The following is a 26564-nucleotide window of genomic DNA, read 5'->3' on the forward strand; positions in this document are numbered from 1 at the left end:
TCTTTAATGTTTTTTCTTGCCCTGCCTACTATTTCCAGAGAAGGAGTCTATGACGTGAGACTCGAACTTCCGTTTGAAGACATTATGAATGGCTTGTATTTCTTTCAAGGAGAATCGAACCCCGATGATCTACGTATGCTTGTCAGATTTCTCTGTGCTCCTCGGGTAAGCACCAAAGGAAGGCATGAAAGAAAGAACAGTTCACTTGAGCTAAGTCTCTCTCTTGCATGCATGCACTGGTCACGTAGCAGGGACAAACCGAGAAAGCTTCGATGTAAAAGAATGATGGAGAGGTGGAAGTAGGGCTGATGGAGAAGAAAAGAAAAAAGAAGAACAAGGAAAAGGGTTGATCACGACAAGCGTTACATCTAGACAGAAAAAGCAACGCCCTCCTCAGTGACACAGCCCTACTATTGAAACGACATCTCTGGTCTAGAAGACTCACGGCCTGGGCAACGGAGTGCAAAATACCTATCTATCTATCTTTAATNNATGGTGTGGAGGTATGTGTGCATTTCTCTATCTAGTGTCTGCATACAGGCGAAGAGGGAGGAAAGCCTCGATGAAATCCTTCGTACCCCTATGGACATGTCCAAGAGAGCTATTTCTGTTCTTCGTTTCCATGATAATCTTCTTTCCTTTCTTTTTTTCTTTCTTTCTCACTCTTTCTTTCTTTTTCTGTTCAGGTGTATGTGCGTATGCCTGGAGATGGGATTGGCGTCCAGAGTTTAACTGTCTCATCTCCAGCCTATCTTCGGTGGTTTGTATCACCACGTCACAGCGATCAAAAGAGCAGACCTACGGGCGTCTCTCATTCTTCTTCAGATATGTCATCTACGCATGACCACCCTTACCTCTCTTCTTCTTCGGTGTTCTCTATGCCGGCACTGCGGCAACTAGAAGCTCTTAGTAGGTATGTAGGTGTTGAGTCTAGGTCATCATTCTCTCGAGAAATCGAAAGACCCAAGTCGCAATGGCTTCGCGCTCTGACTCTTCAGCCCTATCTTCTTTCTCTTATCAGAAACTTTTCCCACGTCGAGGCATCTCAGGGGACATACAGCAATACATAGAGGAAGTTATATCCATGTACGAACGGATTTGTATGAATAGGTATGTAGAGAAATGTGTATCTGCGTAGATACAAAGTTATGTGGATCGCTGGCTATGGGCATACATGAGCATGCATGAATATAGACGCCATGATATACTTAGGTGCGGTATGATGTCTAACGGTGTGTATGTGTCGGTGTATCTTCGTTTATATTCAAGTAGATATCTCTACCCTTCACTTCTTACAGGTATGTTCCTACATTGATCTTCTACAGGTATTTACATGAATGCGTTTCACTCATCTCTTCTCGTTTTTGAGAATATCCATCTCTCTCTCTCTCTCTTTGTCATTTGATGTTTCTTTTTGCTCCTCTCTTCTTTTTCCAGATGTTGGTGTTTGATCTTTAACTTTCCCAATCGACGTGTCGATCCTTTTGAATCGACTCTTCTTCCTCTCTTACTTTCTCTGAATCTCCCAGCTGTAAAGTTTTCATCTCGTTCATTCTCTTACCGAACCCGATCTTCTTCTTCTTCGTCCTCGAGACACTCGCATGCAGGTGGTGTGAGGCATCGCAGAAAGATGGACGAAAGAGAGAAGAAAAGAAAGAAAAGGACACATGTCTTGGAGCTCATTCAAGAAGAGGAAGAAGAAGATAATGAAGAGAGTGAATCAGAAGAAGAAGAAGACGATTATGAATCTGGCTCGAGTTCTACTTCTTCTTCTTATGAGGATGAAGCTATGTCGGATGCTCAGGGAGGATATCTTCGAGGTGGAAAGAGAAGAACAAGGATATCCACCGCAGGAAGAAAAGAGAAGAAGAGCAAGAAGAAATACGGAGAAGAAGATAGTGAGGGAACGGAAGACGACAGAGAGGAGAAGAAGGTGTATGCGGTCCATTTACCTTTCCTTCATTTGAAAAGTGAAGATCAACACCGAGATAAAAAGTTAAAATCGTAAGTAAAGAAGCTATGTCAAACATCGACGCTGCCATCATAGGCAGCAGATACACGCTTCTTCTAGAAACTCCTACACAGATGTACACGTACACACAGACGAGTATCCGCGTCCTATCTATTTCACTATAACTATTCATATATATATATATATATGGAGAGGGAGAGAGAGACGGATAGATAGATAGATATGGACAAGAAGAGGTACATGTCTATATGTATGTAGGAGTGTATGGTGAGGATGCCTGCTCCGTGATCATTGTATCTCTGTAGATTTGTCCCTGTTTTTCTCTTCTGTTCGATTTGCTTACATACATCACTAGGCTGTCATCTTCCATGAAGGGAGGTCTCTCTCTCTATACACATGTCTCTCCTTTTCTGAGTTTCTGCATGCACGTGCTTTTGTTCTTTACTCTTCTCATACTTCTACCTGTTCAGGGAACTATCTTGTTGTATACATAAAACATACTTGCGTGCTTTTCGTCTTTTCCGCAGCTCGCCTTGTTCTCTCGCTAGCTGGCTCACCACTGATGCACGTCAGATCTCACGGCTCACACATAAGACATGCATATATATGTATAGATAGATAGATAGACTGATATAGATGTATATCTTGAAGCGTATACATATACGTAGATACTACATATGTGGCTTTCACTTGTTTCGAGGTAATCGGAGAGTTTCTCCTTGGCAGTGCTCTTTTTTAACACTCTGTCAACAGTAACACGTGCTCAGGCATACATCTCTCTTCCTATCTATATTTGCATGCGCACGTGCTTTTCTCTGCAGCGTATTGAATACATCCTGTTCGGTACACACTTATTTCTATCTCTTGAATTCCTGGTCTCGTTGCTTTCGTTTCTCTCCTACTATTCTCTTTTTTTGTTTCTTGCTCATAGGGCATCTCATCTCATTTTAAACTTCTCTCAAAGAAAAGAAAAACCGTCTTCATCCTTTTCTCGTGCCTCTTCATATCAGAGAGAGCCGAGAGATTCTCTCCCGACTTCTTCTTCTTCGAATACTAGAGGACAGTATGAATTTCAAGTGTGGGCCTTATACCAACAGTTACTTACTAATGGTTTGCTTCCCTCTAAGTATGCTATAGATGAGAAGTTCATGAAAGTTTTGATGCATGCACAAGCTTCCGAAGATTCAAATCTTCTTCAAGCTCTTGAGCAAATCAAAAACTTCGGCTTAGGGTCGACTCTGTTCAATCAGAATCATGAAGCTCATGCAGATCCAGATCATTATCGTGTTCACTCGTCTTCTTCTTTTTCATCTTTCTCTTCATTAAAATTCGCGGACGGATGTAGTCAAGGTCTAATTCCTATTCGACATCCGAATGAAGTTCTACAGGAACACCATAAAGCTGCGAGGTTAGTCCATTCTTATTCGGTTCTTTATGCACGTCTCACAATGAAACAGTTATACATGTACAGAGTCTCCGTCTACTCTCCCCAGTCCCCTCAAACATGTCCATCTATATATATATATATATATGTACCGAAGTATCGGTATGTATACGCAGATATATGTAAACGTTGACATATGTCTGGACAAGTACGTAAAAGTATCTGTCAATGTCTCCCGGCTTCAGGTGCGCGCGCACCCGAGAGTCGGATGTACATACACCCCAGCATTCAGGTGTGCATACACCCCAGTATTCAGGTGTACATACACCCCAGTATTCAGGTGTACATACACCCCAGTATTCAGGTGTACATACACCGCCTATTCAGGTGTACATACATCTCCTATTCAGGTGTACATGCACCCCAGTATCCACGTGTACATATACCCCAGTATTCGGATGCACATACACCCCAGCATTGGGGTGTACATCCGCCCCAGCATTAGGTCTACCCGTCTAGCTATTTGCACGTGCGTGCGCTACCGATATAAACTCTCTATTGAGATCCGGGTATACGTTCATCCATCTAGCTATTTGCACGTCCGTGCGGTATTGATATCAACTCAATGGAGATTCGGGTACGTATTCATCCCGCCGCGTCCCCACAATGTAGAGGTCTATGCACTCATTCCCTTTCTACTCTTCATTGTATTCTCTTTCCTTATGGTCCTCTTCTTTCTTTCCTAGACTAAGACAGCTTCAGAATCCTATTCTCTGCCCCTTCGTCTGCCTAAACGCTTCATCGAGAACGAAGGCCAAAAAGACGAAAAGAGGAAAAAAGAGAGCAGGAGGAAGAGGCGGAGGAGAAGGGACTAAAGACGGAGGTGATGATGAGGAAGGAACAAGAATGTCAATCGATATGGTTCCTATTATGCACGCAGTTGTGACGCCTACCAAAATTCTAGTCAAAGGTGTCTACGAAGAGATGGGGAATCGAGTCACACGTCTGTTCTATGAAGAAGTTTTAGCTGGTCTTCTTATAAGAGTCTCGTTTGCAGATGAAGACGGAAACCCTATGTGTAATGCGATGAGAAGGGTGAGTCATATCATATTTATATATATAAGTTTATGGAATAATGAATACACAATAAATGGATACCTATATCTCTTTCTGTCGCTTTCTCTGTCTCTCTTTGTATCTATCTATGTGTTCGAGACATACGGTAAATCACTCTGTCCATACCTCTCTGTCTACCCGTATACATCTATACATCTATATATCTTATATATATATAAGTCTATATCGTCTTACTAACGTTGGAGAAGAATGCTGATGTGAATATGTGTGTTACGATTCCTAGGTGTACACGTACAGGTGTATGTAATGGTCTGTCTCTCTCCATATGTAACTTCTTATCCCTGTAGAAGCTATCTACTACTCCATTCATTTGTCAATCTCGCTGTTCTGTTTATGCTCTCTTCTTGAGGCTACAAAGCGTTTAGAGAGAAGAAGGCACTTTGCATGCATGTGTCGCTTTTCATCGCTCCCTCTACTCTGCGTGCATACGCGCGTCCTCTCAACGATGCAACTTTATCTCTCTCTCATAGAATATCGGTCGGTGAACAAAGCGTACGTATATATATATATATATACGTGCATCGACTCATCTTTTCATACGCCGACGTCCGAAAAGGTAGTAAGCCGAGGTTCTCAACAGACTGTGGACGTGTGAAGGTTCTACTCTACATCTCTGTCTCTTCGTACCCTGAACCTTTGGTCCCTGCATCGCGTGTTCCTTCTCTTATATTTCCTGTATCTCTTCTCCATGTAAGCTTTTTGTACTTTCTGAAAACACTCCTCTGTAGGTTCTTTCTCCATCTCTCTCATCAGAGAGCGAGACGGCAAATGAGAAAGCACTGAGCCTTTCTTTACCACCAGAAAAGCTCAAGTGTATAGCCCCTATGAATGCCTCTCTCTCCCCCTCTCGGGAGAGAGATCAATGTATGTAGTTGTGTGTGTATTACCGTCTTACTATCTTTGTATCTATATCTGTGAAGCTGTTTTCTGTCTTCTCATCTGTTTGTGGCTGTCTTTTCTTTACAGAGACAAGACGAGACTTTAGAGGAGCGAATGAGAAGCACGATGTTAGATGGAGTAGTGATAGGGAATGAGAGATATAAATTCTTTGCTGCATCTCTCAGTCAAGTGAGAAGTGGCAGTTGCTGGATGATCAGAATTACACGTACGTCAAGTTTCTTTCTTCCTTTCTTCGGAGGGGCGTCTCTCTCTCTCTCTCTCTGAACTCCAGCACAAGAACTTGGAGAGAGAAAGGAAGCAAGGAGAGGCCTTTCGAATGTCACTGCCCTAACTCTAAGCTCGACAAGTTGCCTCTCTCGCTCATAAGGGGCATGCATGCATTGTCACAGTATGTATAGAAAGCAGCTTGTAGTCTCTGTAGATATTTACGCCTCTATCTGCTCATGTAGTGTATATACTCTTTTACACTAGTATCCGCATGCGCTATATATCTGTATATACCGATGAACGTAACTTCTCACTTATACACATAGTGAGTATGTTTTGTTCACTTGACTGCCCTTTTCTTCTTCTTCTTCCTGTGACTCTTCTCCATTCATTCAGACTTTTATCAATGTCTCTCATCTCGTTGATAAGCCGAGTCCCTTAGACGTTGAATAGGCTTTTCTTTTGTTCTTTCGTCTTCTCTATTAGATCAATGAGAATCAGGTGTCTATACATACACAGATATTCATCTCTTCTACTCGTTTCTTCTCTTTTCCAGTGATAGATAAGCAGCGCTGCAGAATGTCTATTCTTTCTCATATCAAACTGCAAACCCAAGAATTTTCTCCCCTTCCTATTCTTCCTCTTTCTCTTTCCTTCCTATATCTATCATTTCTTCTTCTTTCTCTTTTCTTTTTGCTGTCCTTGTCTTCTTCTCTCGCTTTCTCTATAGACGACCGTCAATATGCACCTGAAGCTTTACTCGCGAAGCTAGGCGATTTCTCTCAGGCGAAGACACCGGGTGAATTAACGAAACGCCTAGGGATTTGCTTCTCTTCGACCATCCCGTCTATCACTGTTGTTGATGAAAACATCGTCATTCTACCTGATGTATGCAGTCACGATCTTCTTCTCCATACAACAGAGAAGAAGAGACAGAAAGAGAAAGAAGAAGAAGAGCAAGGAGGAGGAGATTATTCCCTTTGCCCCTCTTCTTCTGTTTCGTCGAAGAGAGGGGAAAGCAATCGTTCCGATTATGAAAAGCCTTCGTTCTTCCATTCATTTCCTCTTCATCGACAGAGAGAAATGAAAGAAGAAGAAGAAGTTGGCACGTCACCTCAACTTGCGCCGCATGCGCCTAACTTTGTCTTCACAGGTACAGGGAGACAAAGAAAGATACAACTCGCTTCCTCTCTCTTCTCGACAATTCGGATACACAGAAACCCAGATATACACACGCATGTATCCATATAGACATGTATACATCTATATATGTATATATGTATGTGTACGTTCAACATTTGTAGCTGCGTAGGCATGTGTATTTACTGAGGGGTAGATGGATGTCTATAATATGTATATGTGCTAGCATCTCTCGTTCTGTCTATATCTCCCTGTCTACTTCACACATCCGATTATGGTGGCTCTATGTATCATCCTACCTCAAATCTGTACCTTCGACCCTCTCTTTCTCTTATCTTTTCTTATACATCTTGTTTCGCTTTCTTTCTTTCTTTCTTTCTCACTCTTTCTTTGCAACAGATGGTTCAGGAGCGATGTCTGCAGAGCTCTGGAGTTACGTCGCTTCAACGAATGCAGCCTATCAAACAAGTAGCGGGCTACAAATACGCCTAGGAGGGATCAAAGGCATGCTCGTTCTCCACCCTTCCTTTCCTCGCCGTCTCGCACCTCGTCCTCTTCATCTTCTCATACCTCGATCCATGTATAAGTTCAAATCTCGTAGCCGTGTAAGCCGGGGAAGAAGCCAAGACTAGGAGGGGAGAAGAAGAACAAGAGTTATAAGGACTAAAGAAGATACGACAAAAGGAAAGAGAGTCTAGGGGATATACTGAAGATATATATATATATATGTATAGATATCTACGGGTATCCATATGTGTACATATATATATATATATATATATGCAGGCAGTTGTCCAATCGATGGAAGAAATCTAGCCACTCCGTCGTGTCCGTGTCTCTCTGTGTATATCTGTGTATCTGGTTACGCTACGTAGACGACCTACCTATCTCTCTGTCTTCTTTAATCTATTCATTTTCAATATATCTGTCTTTACTCTATCTATCCTTAGTCTATCTGTATGGCAAGAGAATGAAGTGGACTTCTTTACTGTTGTCTCTCTGTAGCGTAGACGGCAGGTTCGATTCCCCCTAGTCGTTACTAGAGATGTCTCTCTCTCTTATTTACTGTGACGAGTTTTATCTTCTCTACTTCTTTCACCGATCGTTCTTCGTCTTCTCCTTCTTTTGGTAGAGAGTGTCTATACACAGGACACGGGTAGCACCTCAGTAGTAAAGAGGAATTAGTAAGGTAGAGTTTGTACCACTGCAGCAGATCGATCAGTATCTACAGACAGATCTCTTTTCTCTCTTTTCTCTGTTGATCTATCTGTCTGCCTGTGTGTATCTTCTACCATATCTGTCTTTCTATCCTTTCCTCGTGATTCTTCATTTTTTCTTCTCGATCTCTCTCCGATGTCTTGGTATTTAGATACCTCTACACTCTTCTTCTTGGGTTGTCTCTTCTCTTCTTGTGAAGCTTCACAGCCGAAAAAGAGTCTTTACACGAGGAGGCGAAAGAGTGTATAGCCATGCTATGTATCTATAGAAATACATCCATAGACATGGTCGTATTTAGATAAGTAGATAGGTTCATGTATATGTACATGCGTCTAGGTATATGTGTATGTATACTTGCTTGGTGTATTGGCTCTTTCTTCTTCTGAAGAGTTTATGCCCCTGATTGCGCTGTCTTCCTAGTGCGTAGAGATTAACGATTTCTCGCGACGATTTCCTTTCTATCTTAACAGACAGGTACGAGTCTTTCTCTCTCTCTTTCTTCCTGAGGGGAGGAGCAAAGAAAGAGAGAAGGTTATTCTTTATCTAAATGAAGTCTATCCCTCTCTCTCTTGCCGGGTTCAAAGGAGACATAGGATACTTTTTCTGTATGAGAGCGCCGTAGGAAAGAGAGACAGCTCGAGAGATATACTCCTTCTATCACTACTTCTATTGACGTAAAAGCCGTCACCTTTCACAAAAGATACTCGTGTCCGTCTTCAAGATTATAGATATGTATATCTATATGTATATCTAGATGCATGCATACATACATGGATGTTCGACTTACGCATGCATATTCATACACAGATGCATACATGAGAAGGAGCCCATAGATAAATTCTTCCATGTTCGAATACTCAGTGCTGCTTGTCATCTTTCATAGCCTTCGTCTGTCCTATAAGTTCTCGCCGACCTATTCGTCTATCTTCAACAACAGTCTACCTATTTTCAGTCTATCTGTCCTTAATCTCTCTATCTCTCTTCAATCGTTCAAAATAAATCCGTAGTCTATCTTCAGTCTAGCTATTTATCTTGAATCTATCTCTTTATCTATCTATGCGCATGTATGTGTACACATCATCCGTATCTATATCTGTATCTATGCTTATATGCAGATCTCTAAATCTCTACGTACAAACTATATTTCTATATACATACATGTACGTCCTACAGATCTGTATTCTCATTATCTCTCGAATAAGATCACTAGTAATAGACCTTTGCACGTAATTTCTCTTCCGTCTCTTCTGTTTTCCTGAGGGGAACAAGCAAGAGAGACTTCTTTCTCTTCTCTCTGTCGTTAGTCATTTCTGTTCGAGAAAAAAGACCCTCCGACCTGATCTTTTCTTTCTTTCTTTCTGTTCTCTTCGTCAGGTTATTTTGCTCTTGGATACACTGGGGGTGAAGTATGAGGTGTTTGAAGGTCTATTGAGACGTATGATGTACGTCTTAAGTGATCTAGATACACGAAGTAAGACTACAAATCCATACACACCCCACTACGGTGGAATATACGCAACTTATCATAAGATCCTGCCAGTGAAGACTCTATGCGTGCGCTCAGTTGGGAACTCTCTCTCTCTCTATGTATATAAATATCCCTGTATTTATATATATTTATATACACATAACTACAGGGACATATATGCTCGAAGTGTCATGTTGTTTTTGTGTGTTTGCATGCACTAGGAGTGTATCTGGTAGAACGGCTGTAGTGAGGGTAATAGCAGTAGTGGCTCGAGAGGATAGGTTCACATGAAGAAGACAGGACGACTAGGCCCGGTGGATGTACAGGGGTGAGGCTAGGTAGTGCTGTGCTTGTCTCTCTCTTGAGTTTCTGAGTGCTGTCTCTATCTGGAGGAGACACGAACACGAGGAGACGAGACATGCGATATCCCAACTCACTCGCGCATTGTTTCCAAAATCTCTTCTTCTTCTTTCTAGTAGAAAAGTGACTTCACAAGTCGATGCAGGGTCATCGATCATAGCTCTCTCTTTAATTGCCAATATACAGGTGTGTAGCTATCTCAAGGCCTTATTCTTTTCACTTCCGTTTCCTTGGTTTATGTATTATTGAAGTTTCTCTTCCTTCATCATACAATCTATCTGTCTATCTGTCGATCCGTGCTTGCATGCATCCATGTGGCTATCTACTAATTGCCCAGCCGTAGCAGTTTCTTGCCTATCAAAGACAGATGAGAGACGCGGACTCTTTTTCTGCTGTATAAGAGGAGCTATTCTCTTCAACATTTTGAGTCCACATAGCTATTTCTTCTGTGCCAAAGCACGCGCCTCCTATCACGTTCCTCTCTTCGTTAATCGCCTCTCTCCCCTCAACGGACTTTTTTCGTAGCCCCTCTCTCTCTTTCTTTTTCTTTCATCTTTAGCACCTAGGAAGAGATCTTCTTTCGTCTCGTGTGTCTCACCAGAGCAGAGGCACCATACATAGCCCTGCCAGAAAGGCTTTTGCCTGGCAAACTCTCTCTTCTTTCTCTTCGCTTCTCTTTGGCCTTCCTCTATCATCAACAGCGTCATCCGCATCTCCCTCGTGATGTTCGTGGTCGTCCTCCTGGCTTCTTGAATTCATGTAGAAGTCTCTCTTCTTTCTTTCTTTGTTTCATATCTTTTTCTTTCTTTCTTTCTCTGTCGGTCTGTGTCTGTGTGTGTAGGTGGAGCCGTGAAATTTCTGTTAACTGTCTCGTTAGGACAGAATCCTGGGCTGGCCAATCTCGCGACGACATTCCTAGATGTCCTCGCTATAGGAGGTGTTTCTCCACGGGAACCGCTTATAAGCCGATGCTTACAAGCTATGAGAAATGGATGTCTCAAAGATCTGAAGAAAAAAACTCGGATTTATGTTGAGGTAAAAAGAAGAAAATAGACACGCAAGGCCATTTATTCCTTCAATGAGTCTAGATAAGCGGAGGAGCAGAAAATAACGAGACCGCGTTCAGCAACTGTTGCTGCATCTTCTGAATGAGATCTTGTCTTCATTTTCTTACACGCGATTCCTCGGTGGCGTGTGCTTCATCATCTTTCTCAAGCATTCGCAATTAAGGCTGTTTTGATCTGTCCCAGAGGTAATGTGCCTATACACCGCACGAGGAGGTGTCTGTACACCGCACGTGGCCTGGCCTTTAGCTCCTTCTCGCCCCCTTTACTCCGCACGTGTCAGTGAAAGAGCTGCAACATAAAACCGAAGCGACGACAACTATTACGGTAGTTACTCTGCTTCTTCTCCCTTTCTGCTTTTCTTCGCTTTTTCGCCTTCTTCCTTGTTGGTCTTAATGATAGGAGTCTCGCATGAGGTCTTCTACTTCTTCTTCTTCTTGTTTCTGCTGACGTACTCGCGCCATCCAGCACATCGTTTTCACTTCCCAGAGAAAGAATGAAATCTTCCATTCAACGATTAGCCGAGTGGCTTGCTCTCTCTCTCTCTCCCTATATATATATATGTATATGGATAGATATGTGTAGGGAGACAGAGTTGACAACATGGATTCATCGACTTTTAGAATCTCTTTCGTTTGTTTCTTTTTCTTTCTTTTTGCTTTCCAGCTGGGCGCAGGTCTTTTCGGAGCTCCAGATTTCACGAACACACTTTTCTATGATCATGGCTGGCGTACATCTTCTCCTTCTTGCAAAGATTTTGCTGGTCTTCCCGAGGTTTTTCTTCATGTTTCGAAATCGCCCTTCTCTGATAGTAGAGGAGGTGGCAATGGGACGATGTCTAGACATCTAGCCGCTACCACTCTGGCCAATAAATCACGGCTAGCTAGCGATGCAAATAGGATTAACAATGAGGGGGGGGTTGGAGAGAGACAAGATCAGGAATCGCAAGGAAGAGATCGTCGCTCTTTCTCTTCGAGTGGAGATAGACCGGTCGTTCGACAGTGTCCTATCGGAGAAGGGGGAGGAGAAATCATTCAAGGCGTTATAGCTGTATGTAGAAATCCGTGTCACTTTCCTGGAGATATACAGCTGTGCTATGCGGTAAGAGAAACGCAAATGAAGAAGCCGAAGAAAAAAGAGTCAAGAGATAAACATCTTCTTTATCCACACACGCATCACAAAAATCTTCGTTCTTCAACATTTCGATCTTCTTTCTTTCTTTCTTTCTCATCTCCCGTCTAATCTCCTGCAATCAGAGAAGGCCAGGAATGACGCCCATCTGCTTCGTATATATATCTATATATCTATCTATATATATATATGTGTATGCATGGGTATATGATCGTCTCTTCATGTACACTGAGTGGGCATCCATGTATGCAGTTGCCATGGTTTATGCTGTAGTTGTATAGGGAGACAGAGAGACATGGGCGCATATAAGTACTTCCTGTCTGTCTATCGGACGCGCATATATATAAGGAGAGGGGTGCGTGAGTGTAGTCTGGTGCTAGGGTATAGTATCTATCTTGGGAAGATGATCTGTCATTCTCTCTCTCTAGTTGAAGAGACCTTTCTGATGTCTTCTTGGTTCTTTTCCCATACAGTTGTAGCTTGGGACGTCCTTCTTCTTTTCTTCTGTCTTTTCTTTTCCTAAGGTGGGCCTCGATGAACTTCCTCATGATTGTCCTTTAGTTCGGCCATTCTTGCAAGAAGAAGAAGAAGGAAGAAGAAGAGGAAATGATGCCTTCATGCCACTAGAAGGAGAAGAAGAAGAATTGAAGAAGTCGCCTTCTCCTCCTGCTGATTCCGGGTTGTTGGCTTTCCGTGATCTTATTGTCTTTCCTATGCCACCTACTCCCTCATCTTCTTCTTCTCCTCTTCTTTCTTCTTCTTTTTTTTCTTCGAGCGTCCCCCCCTATAGTTCTAATAGCTTGAGTGTATCAGGAGATGGAGAAGAAGTGCGTAAAGAGAAGGAAGAAGAAGAAGAAGAAGAAAGAAGAGAGTTTATAGCGGAAAAGAGGGTGCTCTTCGACACCCGCGATGAGGATGACTGCAAGGTGCTTCATCCACCGTTGAATACGAGACACCCGGCTGTATTTAAGTAAGTAAGATTCGATAGACCAAGACAAAGAAATACACAAGATCTATCAAGAATGCTACCGATGATTCTTAAGCGACAGTATCGACACACAAACGCACTTTTCTCCATGGAGATAATTATGAAATGGATGTCTTGCGGGGTGCGTATGTCTGTGTTGTATGCGTGTATAGTGAGAATCGAGCTCCATCCTGGTAGTATGAGGCGCTTTGCTTCTTTTTCATTCATTCATCTAATGAGGGGGATCTCTTGTTTGCATGCACAGAATAGCACGAAGAAGCGGCCGGTTTCTGAGAAAGAGCTGCAGTGGCTTGTCGATCAAAACTTAGGGAAAAATCCCTCTATCTCTCTCATAGACGCCCACTATCCTACGCTATTCACAATTTACATGCGATGTATGTACGTATGTATCTATATCTATTGATAGATAGATTCATAGAAACAGACAGATAGATATAGGTGGATAGGTAGAGATATATCAACACGTGTACAATGAGACACATAGTACGCATGGAATAAGGATACTCCCCACAAGAATACATATCGGATTCGTACTGTACAAGTATAACGTAATAGAGATGGAGATGTACGCGCCTTTGCAGGCATGTTCTCTTGTGAGGCCTGCCCACTTCGGGCGATAGATAATAGAGACCTAGACAGATAAATAGATTCAAGACCAACGGGTCGATTCAACATACATAGAGAGATAGATTCAAAGTAAATACGTATATACATATATAGATATATCTATGTTAAGAGGGTGATTTGAGTCGACGAGATTGGCTTTGCCTTTTGCGTAATCCTTTGTGTGTTGTCTCTTATTCTTTGCTGCTGCGATTCCCATGTGTTTCAGAGATGGAGAGCAGTACCCTTGTTACGTCTATCGCGACATTCCTAATATGCTTTCTGGAGGAGATCTGGATGGAGATAAGTACTGGGTGATCTGGGATCCTGATATCATTCAACCTCTCTATGATCTATGGAGAAAAGGAATCTATCCCAAGCCTTCTCTCACTCATTGTCGATCTCTTCTTACACCTCCTGAAGAGAGAGCTCGCCAAGCACACAGCGAGAAAAGTGGCTCATCCAGCACGACGGCGAAGAGCGATTCGCTTGTTTCTTCTTTACGTCATCCACCTCAGCAAACAGCCACGAAGGAAGTCATCAACAGGGGAGGTAGAGAAGAAGGAGAAGAAGGGACGAAGAGAGAGAATTTTGAAAAGTGTCGGGAGGAAGAGACTGAAGCAAGGGGGGGTGACGAAAGATCTCTAGGAGGGAGAGACCAGGAGCAAGCTACATCGATGCTTGCGTCGTCTTCGTCATCTGAGATTACCCCTGTTTCTCACACATGTAAGAGAGAGACTCTTTCTTCTTCTTCTTCGTCTTCTCTCTCGGCTTCTTCTTCTTCATTTTGGAGTGCTATTCAGCTTGCAAGGATGGTCGACAGTTTTATCTCGATGCAGAAGTCGTCTGTCCTAGGGAGGGTCTCAAGAGCACATAAGCGGATGGCACATCGGCCAGACATCTATCACTCAAAAAGCTCGCCGAAGGCTTCCCATCCCAAGTGTCTACAGCTAGCTGAGCTAGCTGCAAGAGCTGTCGATGCTCCCAAGACTGGTGAAACAGTTATCTTACCTCCAGAACTCATGTGTAACGACATCCCGCACTTCATGGCTACTAGCAAGGTCAGTCTTCTTCTTCTTCTACTTCTCTTCAAAGCGTCTTTCAATTAGATTTCTCTCTCTCTCTTCTTCCTCTTCTAGTCTCTCGATATTCTATGTGATCCTAAGCTTGGGCTTGTCTTCCTCTTAGTCGAAAGCCATATGTAACTATCTATCTAGCTCTCTTCAATCTATCAATCTATCTATCTGTAATCTATCTATCTTCGACCATTTAAAGGTGAAGTCCGATAGCAGAACAGAGAGGAGGTGACTTTTCTGCTTGTAGCAGTAGGGGCAGGAAGAGGAGAATCTCCGTATGTCCAACTACACACATGTCGAGCCATTCGCTAGGGAGGCAACGCAGCCGAGGGAAGTCACACCCTACATCTGTTGTATCATGTCTATCTATATCTATGTCTCTTGCTATATCTAACGTATATTCTTACATAGATGTAGATATATATCTGTAAATACTCCGTCACCTTCGCGTTTCTTGCTCGTCGTTCTTCTTATTTCTCTTCTCTTCTTCTACGCAGGCAGGGAGATCTGTCTCCGAGCTCTCACTCTATTGAATCCTCTCATCTGTCATGTTTTCTTGTGCAATCTACTTCTCTCTTTATCTCTCTATCTCTGTATCTCCTTATACGTACGTGCGACATACATCCATCCATCCCGAAGTGTCTTGGCGTATAGCTGTCCCTGTGTCTCTCGCGTCTCTTTCTTTCTTTCTTTCTTTGTAGATATCAATCTCTTTTTCCTGTCTCTCAAAACTTTTCTTGGTTGCTCTTTCTTCTTCTCTTCTTTTCTGGTCTCTACACTTTATAGGAGAGACGTGATGCATGCATCCCCTTCTATGTATGCACGAGTGGCTGGCTCCTTGTCTGTTTCTTCAGGATTACATGGAGAAGAGAGTCTTTCACTCTAGTAGCGTTCTCGGCAAACTTCACGATCTCATTACCACCTCAAGGAGACGCTATAAGAATCGTCTTCCTAAGACTCATCGCCAGTCCAGCTCCCCTCACCATTTCCATCCTTCATCTTCTTCATCTACGACCCCTTCATCCTCGTCTTGTTCGCCTTCTCCGCCTCCTTCTCTGCCTGTTGCAGAGAAGAAGCAGAAAGAAGAAGAAGAAGAGAATATCACGGAGAGGAGTCATCCAAGGAGCCCTCCTGGAGAGCTATCTCTTTGTAAGACACCGTATACTCTAGACTTCTCATGGCTGTGTCTTCATTCAGTGGAATGCCTGTTACTTTTTTCTTTAGCAACGAGCTACTGAGAAACGACCTATCTGAATCCCCCATGCATAGCATAACGTACAAGTACAGGCGATAGAGGGAGATACATCAAAGATCGACTAAAGCTAGATTAATAGAGAGATTGAAGACAGATACATTAAGCATAGGTAGACAGAGGGGTAGATGACGGATAAATAGATAGATAGATCTGTATTGTTTGTCTCTATGGACGTTTGAAGGGTGTTCCAGTGGATTGGCTGAGTAGGCGATGTGTGGGGAGAAGGTCTCCAAATGTCTCTGCATTTGGGTCCTCTCTTTCGTTCTTTCCTTCTTTCGTGCTTTCTTCCTCACTCTGTCGTTTCTCTGTTCAAGTTAGTATACCAGCATAGAGATCTTCTCCGCTCAAGCTTTGAAGACTACACCTACTTATACCCATCCATCTCTTTCCAATCTGCCCTACTCTATTTATCTATCTATCTTTAATCTATCTAGCTATCTATCTTCAATCTATCTATCTATCTAGCCTTACATTGGCAGTGTAGTTACCTTCGTTCTATTTCTATTAAATGTTTCTATCTTAAATGATGTATCTAACCTATAATGTTTCTACAGCCTCTTTGAAAGGCCTCCCCTTTGTCGCACGCTGTATAGAATCCACACATTCAATTCGATAGCGCTTTTCTTTTCTTTCCTTCTCTTTCTTTCTTTCTTCCTTTCTTATTCTTTCTTATTCTTTCTTTCTTCCTTTGTTTCTTTCTCTCATTCGTTTTAGATGATACTCCCGTCAATGTTTACGCGGAGTACCTTGAATATCTTCCTCTCTATTCTTCTTCTTCTCCTTCACTGTCTGCCTCATCTTCTTCTTCTCCACCTCCCCTGCAAGATGGAGGTAAGGAAGAGGCTCTTGTTGGCTGTTCGAGGGATTCTCATATCATGACGGGTGTGCATCACATCGCCTTATATTGGGAGATCGGAGACCAGTTTTTGAAGTCTTCTTCTTCTTCATTAAGAACTGAAAGAGAGTGGCTAAAAGAAAGCCTCCCTTCTCAACAAGAAAGAGAGGTCTTGATCGAAAAGAAGGAGAAGAAGCGTGACGAAGACTGCGAGAGGAAAAAAGGAGAAGAAGAAGAAGATGAAAGAAGAAGAGAAAGAGAACAGGGAGAACAAGATGCAAGTCTTGTCGATAGGGGCGGTGATCCAAAGAGAGAGAAGATGCAGACACATGAAACGACCAGAGAAGACGCCGAGAGGAGTAGAAGAAGAGGAAGAAAAAGAGATCGAGAAGGTCTTGTTGCATACCAAGAGCCTCTCGAGACACCCTTTGCACCTAGAGATCTTGTAGAGGCTCTTAGTGTTGCTCGATGTATACCTACGGCTTTTGTGCTTCTCTATTCTATCGGACCATCTTCTCCATCAGTTTCGAGGTGAGAGAGGGGAGAAGAGACAAGCATGGGAGGAGGGGCAGGAAAGGAAGAGGAGAAGACAAAAGCAAACAGAAAGGAGAGAGGGGCAGAGACAGACAAGAAGAGGATAAGAAAGATGACAAAGAGGAAGAGAGGAAAATACAATAGAGGAGTAGGAAAGAAGAAGAAGAAAATGCTCCTGCTCCTGCTGTGTCGTAGAGTCATCCTGTGAGGGACTCCCTCGTTCGTATTTATGATAGTTCAAGTAGAAGTGCTAGATTAGGAATAATAGTCATAAGACTTCTAGTAGGAATAGTTGCATGAGTAATAGTATAAGGCCTACTTGTAGCAGTAGTAGTAGTAGGAGTAGGAGTATTAGTAGTGGTGACTGTGTTAAGAGTACTTCTAGTAGGAGCTCTAGTATTCTATTAGGAGTAGTAGCACTAGTCGTAATAGTAATAGTAGTCTAGCCTTATGATGAGTATTTGAATAATAGCAGTCGGCATGCGTATATCGTGAAAGGTCCCGAGAAATACACACGCCTCCCCCCTGCTTGCCGTTTATATATCTATATATCTTCGTCTATCTACGTTCAATCTCTCTACTTACCTATCCCTGATCTACCTGCCTATCTATCCCTGATCTATCTGTCTATCTATTTACCTTGAATCTATCTTCTATCATTAATCTGTCTAAATATAGGACTGCATGTCTAGCTCTCCTTTCCACGTAGGCATTTACGGCTGTAGCTCTCTCTTCTCTCCTCTTCTTCGTATTTCTCACATCTCATAGTAAATTCTCCTTTCTCTCTTCTCTCTTTCTTCTTTTCTTTCTTTCTCACTCTTTCTTTCTTTCTATCTCTTTCTTTCTTTCTGTTTTCTTGCACTCAACTCGGTCTCCATCATATGTGTGTATCCTTTCTTCTTCTTCCTCCTCTTCCTCATAGCCTCCTTTCTCTTCTTCTTCTTCTTTTTCGTCGTCTTCTTGTGCCTTTTTGCTAGACGAGCGAATGAGGGAGGGGTGGGGGAGGAGAATGATAAAGACCGTCGGGAGGAAGAGAGAGGTCTAAATGAAGCGGCTGAAGATATCCCATCTAAATCTGGGGTGTATCACCATCTCATTACTATACCTATTCAGGAGCGATCCAGCACTTCTCTCGCTGAGGTATTCTTCTTCTTCTTTCTTCTTTTTCTCGTTTCTCATTCTGACCGAGTGTCTTTCCTTTCTTATCGACATTTACTGCTCTAGAGGCGGAGGCAAGGAACCGAAAGAAAGATATCTATCGATCTCTGGTAGACAATAGCCAAGTACCTATACCTCACATATAAGCTTACCCTCAGGTAGGCAGGTAGATTACAGACAGATAAATTGAAGATAAATAGATAGATAGATAGACAGACTGAGGATGAATACATAGATAGATTAAAGATAGTTAAATCAGAGAAAATGCGAGTGTATATATATATGTATATAGCGAGAGCGAGGTGTATGTGGCTGCTTTGTTTGAATAGGAGGAGTGAAAGATGCGGGCGTATTTCCCTTTTTGGACCTTCCCGTAGAGTCGATTTTTGAAGAGACGAGCCACGCGACTTTTCTCTCTCGCTGGATAGCATCGATGAAATGAGTGATACCTTCTTTTCTTCTCTTACATGACGTGTATATGCGCTTCATGTAAGCAAGCTCCTTTATCTCTCTCGGTTGTCTACATCCCTTGTCTCTCTTCACGGGGTTATCAGAGGACACGTGTGTATACATGTGTTCCTGTCTGTCTATCGTCTCTAGTCTTCCTATCTATCTTTTAGTCGGTTTTCCTATCTATCTTTAATCTATCTATCTATCTATCTTTAATCTATCTGTCTATCTATCTATCTATCTTTGTCTACTCTATCTCCCTGCCTATCTATCTACCTAGAGAGACACAAAGTAGGAGTCGCGGAGACGTAGAGACGGAGAGAGCTATCCTCTCTTTCTGTCTCTTCTTTCTTTCTCTCTCTCTCTCTCCTGCTGTATCTACATATCCTATGTTTCGATTTCGCTCTCTTATTTCGATGTATGTATAGAATGGCAAGATGTCTACAGGGGGAGAAGAAGGGGATAAGAGAAAAGAGAAGAAAAGAAGAAGAGGTGTCTTGATCCCAACATTTAGTCCTCGAGCTCTATGCGATCGTTTCTTACCCCGTCCGACACATCGTCAGATAGCTATTAGCCTTCTTCTTCCTCAGTGCGATCTCCCTACATCGGTTTCTTCTTCTTCTTCGTCTCTCCGCTTTCGAGGTTCGCTCGCTCCCCCACATCGATGCTTCGTCGTGTCGGTGAAAGATTCGCACCTATCCATTCTGCAGCACACCTTCTGACACACCCTCCCTCACTCTCTCCATCTGTCTATCTAGATAGATTTCTAGGTCGATATCTATATAGAGGGACGTAGTAGAGACATACGTGGTTGAGAGAGTCCAAAGAAAGAGAGGTATATACTTAGCTGGAGATCTATTTGTATATACAGATATGCATGTTCGTAGATGTATAGATATTGAGAGAGAGCATGTGTGTGTATACATGTGTGCTGAGTATGCGCTTAGTGCTGAAGCCTCCTGGTCGTCCTCCACCTCCCCTATGGTACACATCAGGTACCTCTCTAGACTGTATATACAGAGAGAAACAGGTGTATATATGTGTATGCATGAATGTACATATGCCAGTGTTTAGATAGATAGATAGATCAAAGATAGATAGATAGATAGGAGTGCATGGATACTACCTACCTAACGGGTGTATACTTGATATATGTATAATATGTGAATATAGCTTTTCAGCATGTATAGAGATGTAGAGATGTAAGGTGGCTGAATGTGAAGAGAAGGATATGTCTACAATAGAGCCTTCCGATGCCCGGGAGAAATTTCAAGAGGGACAACCCGAGAAAAGCAGGCAAGAGCCAATCGAGACAAGATTCTTCATCTACCTCATGATTCTTATCTCACCTCTCCTTTCTCTTCTTTCTTTCTTTCTTTTGTGGGTATGTCCTCCTCCTCCTCATTCGTGATCTCATTCTGTCTTTCAGGAGCGTCGATTGTGTATGTATGTGTCGATTGTCTGCGTGCCTGTCTGAATGTTGTGTCGATGCTATAGTGAAGCTAGAGTATCGAAAAGGCGTGATGAGTTTCTCCTCGATCAAAAGCCTGCCGTCGAATCCTCTCTTCATCCCTTTTCCTCCCTCTTCTACCGTCGAGAGGTCTAGAATCCCATCGAAGATTCACGCGGAGATCGCTGCGACTGCTGTACGTACAGCTCAAGCCACGTATGGGCCGTGTATTCTTTTTCTTCATAAAGTTCCTCTTACGATCAACATTTTCGAGGTAAGGAAGAAGACCAAAGTCTAGATATTTCCAAGCCATTCTTCTCCTCATCTCTGCCCTAGTTATCTCTAGTCAAGCATACACCAGAGAAACCTCGTGAAGGAAATCTTCTTTTCTTAGGTCTGTGTATGAATCTCTATGTATGAATATATATGTATACATATGTGGCCGTGATTAAAGATATGCATATCTACGGGTGTATGTACAGGTGCAGTCTAGTCTACAGACATCACTGCAAGAACGCACTTACTCTTTTCATAGCTCTACTACATCTATCTACATACATATATGTATATATATGTATATATATATATATATATGTATATATATATAGAGAGAGAGAGAGGGCGTGTATGTGTGCCTGGAGTATGGTCACTGCCTGAGAGTTGGGTAGGGATTTGTTTCTCTTCTTATCGAGTGAGTTGCCTTGCGAGCAACCCTCCATCCGATCCATCATCATCATCCTTCATTCACTCGTGTTCTCCCCTCCCCGCTTCCCTCCTTCATCTCCCCCCCTCCCCCCTTCCTTAGCTCTCTCATCTTCGTCGCTTCTCCAAACTTACCCTCTTTTTGCATGCCATTCTTGCTTTTCGAACTTCTCGCCCTTCCTTCATGCGGTGTGTCTTCTCTTCTTGGTAGACAAGCTTCCTTTCGTCTTTGAATCGAAGTCTACTTGCCTTGCTAGGACACCCCCCTGATAGGCAAGAGCATCTAAGTCATATTAGCTATCCCATCCTGCGAGTCGTTCAGCGTCTCCAAGCTTCTTCTTCTTCTCTTTCACCTTTCGATTCTTCACGGCCTGAAGCCTCGGGGATGCCCTACAGCACATGCAGTTGTATTCTTCAAGTAGCGGATCTCTCCGTATATCGTCGCATAACTCAACTTATCTTCTCCCCCAAGTCAGCTTCTTGTTCTTCTCCTTTTGTCTCTTCTTCTTCTTCGTATCCTGCACCCTCTCATATCTCTTCTTCTTCTTCTGTCTCTCCTCTTCTTCATCTTCGAGTAAACAATGCCGCATCAGCGTCAAGCCCCCAGCCCTCTTTTTCTTCTTCTCCAGGAGCCCATTCCGAACACGAAGACCTTTCAAGAATGATCTTTTCTCTTCCTCTGAGACTCTCTTTTTCTTCTTCTTCTCTTTCAGGTCTTCCTCTTGCCTCTTCTTCTTCTTCATCGTCGTCTTCTAGTCATTTTAGCGACTATCAGGGAGTCATGTTGTCTATAGAATCGAAGCTGAATGATGTGGAAGAACTTCTTTATATGAAGACCTTCTTTCAAGCGGGTAGCCGGTGTGTAATTCTAACAAGGAAAGAAGAGAATATAGATCTCTTCGGCATAGGAAATCTCCCCAAGTACTTCAAGACTCTCCAAGCTTTCGAATCTTTCGCTTATCAGGCCTTTCACAGACAGTTTGATAAAGTTAAAGAAACAACCCGTCTTGTCCCTCCTCCTTCTTCTTCTTCTTCGCTTTTAGCAGGTGTAGAGACACCTCTGATCCAGTGTCGCTATTACTTTCCCTATCGACGGAGTGATGGATGGGCCCGCGGCTGTTGGAGAATTCTCGTCGTTCTAGAGGTAAGGAAGGACCCGTCAAACACACAAACCAAGCAAGAAAAAGAAGAATTATACACTTGGTAAGAAAGAGAGAATTGCCCAACGAAGGGCATGTCTCCTCCATACTCCACCACATACACAGTCGAAGCCCTCCATCAGGAATGATCCTCCTTGTTCACCTTCATCTATCTATCTTCAATCTATCTTTAATCTATCTATCTTTAATCTATCTATCTTTAATCTCTCTTTTATCTGTCGAGTTTCAGTCTATCGGTTGATCTTCAATCTATCTACTTTCAAACATCTATCTATCTCTATATATGTATTCAATCTATCGATCTGTTTCTCTTTGATATATTTCTTCATCTGTTACCATGTGTCTCTTTTTCTTTTCTTCTTTTTTGTCTCTGTGTGAATGACAGACGGCAGCTCAGTCATAAAGCTTTGACGCTCGTAGATGAAAGAAATATCCACCCTCCCCAGTCTATTTTACACAAAGATCTCTTCATCCAATGTATCCATACACAACATCTCTCTAGACAGCAGGGGATATTCATATACCTTAAGAGAGAGATAGTCCTTCTTGCCTCTTCACCCTACAGACCCACCCCCCTACACGACCCTATATGAACCTTCTTCTCATCTATCTTCATTACATCTCTCTGATATATCTCTCTAGATTCATCTCTCTCGTGTTTCTCTTTCCCCTTTCTTTCTTTCTTTCCTTGAATCTTTATTTCTTCACACGCATGCCTCTTTCTTTCTTCTTTTTGTCTTTCTTTCAGAGCTATTTTGTCGCAGAATGTCTACGCCGTGAGCTCGTCGATCTCTATCGACAGTCCGCACCAAGCCGTTCTCCCGGCCCTGCTCCTACCTCTTCTTCTTCTCCTTCTTTTTCTTCTGTCCTTTGTGCGTCTTCACCCGCAGTAGCAGGAGCATCAAGACGAGGAGGGGGGGGGGCTTTGCCTGAGTTCTTTTCATGGCTGAGAATCTCCATGCGAGGATGGAGTGCCAGTGGATTGAAATCTCCCTTCAAGATCAATCATAGACTTCCCTGGTTCACCCTGGAGTATGAAGCCGCTCTTCTCTCCCATAGCCGCGTGACGGCGTCTCAGCTTCTCTTCATTGAAGATGATGAAGATGAACACGTAGAGGAGGAAAAAGAAGAGGAACAGGGGGGGGGAGGGAGATGTGCGAAGAGCGAGATTTCTTCTTCCTCTTCTTCGGCGAAGATGACGTTGACGACGCTGATGCCGCCTGGAGACACAGACGAGAGAATGAAGAGATTGAGAGAGAAAGTCGAGTCATGCTGTACGAAAGACACGTCTCTGAAAGGAAGAAGAGGCAATGAACTCTTTGTATATCAGTATGCTAGAGAGGGGGAGAAGAATGAGAAGGAAGATGAAGTGAGAGAGAGGAATTACGAAGGACCAAGAGGAAGTCTTCTCGCTTCTTCTTTCACATCTTCTCTCCAGCAAGGTCAAGGGTGTTCAGGGAGGATTGTTCTATCTTCGGCTTATGTCGCAGATATTTTAGATCTACTTTTAGATCATCTTTTCAAGAGGTTGAAGAAGAAAACAGGCGTCGATGGAAAGACGCTTCTCAGACAGAATGATCTTCTTCTTGATGCCGCTCTCGTAGGTAAGTCACCTCAAGGAAACCCCCTTACAGTCATGTAGGTGAGAATGTACAGGATACACGCACACATCTCTATCTCTCTATCTCTCTCTCTCTCTACCTTGACTGTTGTTGATGCTGCAGATTCTATTTCATTCTCCATCTCTCTTTCCCTCCTTTTCTTTCCGTTCCTCATCCGATTTCTTTGTATCTCTTCCTTTCTTATCTCTCCCACGTTTCCGCTCTTTCTTCCTTTCTGTCTGCTTCTTTCTCCTTCACTCTCCATCTTCTTTTTCTTTTTCTTTCATCTTCCTGTTCTTTCCCCTTAGGCGCCTCGGCCGTCTCGGTGTCTTTCCGTTCATCTCGCCTTGTGGATGAACTTCTTGCCTCTCTTAACTCTATGCTTAAAGGCAGTCTACCAAGAGAAAGAAGAAAAGCTTCCTTCTATATCTGTCGATGCTCTTTCGACTTTCGTCTATCTTCTTATCCGTCTCCTCCCTCTTCTTCCTCCTCCGTTCTTCCTCAACCTACTTCTTCTTCTTCTATCTTTTCTTCTGCAGGGGGTGGAGATTCGAAGGATCTTTTGCTTGTCGTGGACTCAATAATTCAATCTTTAGAGACGGGTCAAGGGATAGCTTCGGGAGATCTTTTCGCGAGGAGTGAGAAAGAGAAAGAAGATGAGGGAAGAGGCGAAAGAAGAACATGGGTAGGAAGGGTGGAGGACAGAAAGGAAGAAGATCTCGAGCAAGGAGTCGGAAAAACGGTGTCTCTGGAGAAAGAAGAAGAAGAAAGAATGGAGGAAGAGAAAGAAGGAGAAGAGAAGAAGGAGGAGGAGGTGTACAAGGAGAAGAAGGAGAACGATAGCCAGGGATGCACAGAAGCCATGGAGAAGGTCACAGATCAAGGTAAGAAAGAACAGAAAGAAAAGAAAGAGCTAAGAAAGAAAGAAAGAGATATAAAAGAAAGAAATAAGAAAGGGATGTGATGAAAGAAGACCAGCTTACTTAGCTTTCGTACGTGTCGATGGTTTCTCTCGGATTTCCAGGAAAGTGAGCGAAAGAGAAAGTGAACGAAACAGACGAAAAAGAAGAGTAAAGGAGATAGATAGATAAATATTCAGATTAAAGTTAGATAGATAGATAGATCAAAGATAGATGAATGATCGATAGACTAGAAGGGCAGTGTTGCGGAACTGTGGTATTAGAGAGGTGTGTGTATGGGTCTATTCGTGGGTCTTCGTGTTTGTCTCAAGTCTTATCGTGAGTTTTCTTTCTCTCCATTTTCCATTCATTCCTTCCTTCTTCCCTCCTATCAGGGGGGCTTTCTAGTTCTTTTCTATCACTCAAAAAGTCGAAATGCTCGATGCCTGAATATCCGGGGATGAATCTTACCTCACCCTTCAGTCAGTAAAAAGAGCTGTACGTCTAGACAGCATCTGCATCTCTATGTGTATATACACCCGAGATAGTCTATCATCATGATGATGTGTGCATCAAAGATTCTTCCCTCAATAGAAGAGCTGTGGAATGAAATCTTCGAGAAGTGTCAACGTCTTATCTTTCTCGGCGTTTTTCTTTCCTTTCTTGCTCCTTTAGATTCGCAAACTCACGAAGCCGTATACACTCTCCCGCATCACCTCCACGTAACGTTTCACGATAGGAATGAACAGTCCATCTCTCATACATCCATCTCTCCTTCTTCTTCCTCTTCTTCTTCTTCCACTCTTCTTTCTTTTCATTCACCTGGGAACATGCAGCTATCTTATCGATCGAAATTTGATATAACTCTTCATTCTCAGTCATCGTCGTCAACTTCTTCTTTATTCCTCCATCCCGAGGGAGACACGGGAGTTCGGCCTCTCTTCATGAAAGGTAGTGTTTCCCCCTCTAGGTCATCAGGCATTCTTTCTTCTTGCTTTACGAACTTTCCGCTATCTCGTCGCGCTACTCAGCATCTTCTTTGTGACTCTTCATCCTCATCTAGTCTTTCTTCATCTTCTCCCTCTCCGTCTTCTTCTTCTACTCGTCCTCCGTCATCTTCTTCATCTTTCTCTCCTTCTTCTTCCTCCTCTCCTTCTTCTTCTTCCTCTCCTTCTTCTTCTTCTTCCTCTCCCTCTTCTTCATCTTTCCCTCCGTCTTCTTCTTCTTCCTCCTCTTCTTCTTCTTCGTCTTTAATCTCCTCTACCTCCCTCCATGATGAGAAGTCTCTTGCTTTAGCCCCTCACCTGCCTAATCCAAACACCGAGAAGCCTTCTCCCACCTTTTCTTCGTTGTGTACACAGTTTTCTCTTCCATCCTCTCTCCGTTCCTCTCTTCATTCTTTCTATAGACATTTAGAAAGGTCTTATCTCCCACCTAGTCATATCTATCATCTGAACGTATACACTCTTCCTTCTTTATGTCTTTACATCGAGAAGACCTTAAGGTACCCCCCCGCCCTCATACCGTCGACTCTTGAAATTTCTTCTTCTTCTCCCGGCCGGCCTTCCCACCATAAATCTCTGAAAGGAGATGAAGAAAAAGAAGAAGAAGAAAAGAACAAGAGAAGCTTGTCTTCCTCATCTTATCTTGCATCTTCTTCTTCTCCTCCCGATTCCGGCGACCTTACCTTTCGACCACGTGAGCTGGATCTAGATCTCTTCTGCAACCTCCCTCACTCCCTTGAGAAGTATCGCGTGCTCGTCACACGTCTTAAGCGTATGTGGGATAGCGAACTCACGCAGATTATGCTGACCTTCGAAGTCGATTCAGAGGCTCAGATTCTCACTGGGTGCCTTTCAACAGGGGGGGGGG

General features: G+C 43.0%; 1 protein-coding gene across 1 annotated transcript; it reads left to right on the forward strand.

Moving 5' to 3' along the window:
- Nucleotides 1-39: 39 nt before the first annotated feature.
- CSUI_000432 (rna-dependent rna polymerase rdp) lies at nt 40-26539 on the forward strand (the record flags this gene model as incomplete). Its single annotated transcript, XM_068060666.1, has 23 exons — nt 40-165; nt 687-913; nt 1438-2004; nt 2904-3380; nt 4103-4451; nt 5460-5598; nt 6331-6753; nt 7140-7345; nt 8379-8432; nt 9333-9429; nt 10628-10821; nt 11517-11951; nt 12506-12951; nt 13802-14633; nt 15503-15797; nt 16618-17269; nt 18250-18412; nt 19309-19522; nt 20378-20604; nt 21244-22176; nt 22941-23796; nt 24102-24677; nt 25368-26539. Coding segments are annotated over exons 1-23 (9615 nt in total), but the record flags the coding sequence as incomplete, so codon positions are not given.
- Nucleotides 26540-26564: the final 25 nt, after the last annotated feature.

The sequence above is a fragment of the Cystoisospora suis genome (assembly GCF_002600585.1).
Source record: "Cystoisospora suis strain Wien I chromosome Unknown contig_179, whole genome shotgun sequence".
NCBI classification, from domain to species: domain Eukaryota; phylum Apicomplexa; class Conoidasida; order Eucoccidiorida; family Sarcocystidae; genus Cystoisospora; species Cystoisospora suis.